The 240-nt window shown below is 49.2% G+C and overlaps 1 protein-coding gene across 1 annotated transcript in view; it reads left to right on the forward strand.

The window, feature by feature from the left end:
* The window catches only part of LOC119594410, a gene marked incomplete in the record, with an annotated part of 815 nt that extends 634 nt beyond the window's left edge, over positions 1-181 (forward strand). Inside the window, 1 exon segment of the mRNA XM_037943472.1 lies at positions 1-181. Coding sequence (XP_037799400.1) covers positions 1-41 — 41 coding nt within the window.
* Between the last annotated feature and the right edge of the window lie 59 nt (positions 182-240).

The raw sequence follows: 240 nt of genomic DNA on the forward strand, positions 1-240 counted from the left end.
TCAGAGCTGGCGTCGTCGTATCGGGCCGAGGTGTGTGGTGATCGTTGTCAGGAAGACCTTCCGGCGGCGAACTCGGCAGCAGCTTGGCCTCCGGAGGAAACCGACGACAGTGATATGCTCTGTAACTCTTCTTTTCTCTCTGTTAAACATATGAATAAAATGCAACAGATTCTGCTCCATATTTGAAAACGTAATCATTAAGCCAAAAGGGGTGCCTGTGATCGCTGCCAAAAAAACAGC

The sequence above is a fragment of the Penaeus monodon genome, chromosome 33 (assembly GCF_015228065.2).
Source record: "Penaeus monodon isolate SGIC_2016 chromosome 33, NSTDA_Pmon_1, whole genome shotgun sequence".
Lineage (NCBI taxonomy): Eukaryota > Metazoa > Arthropoda > Malacostraca > Decapoda > Penaeidae > Penaeus > Penaeus monodon.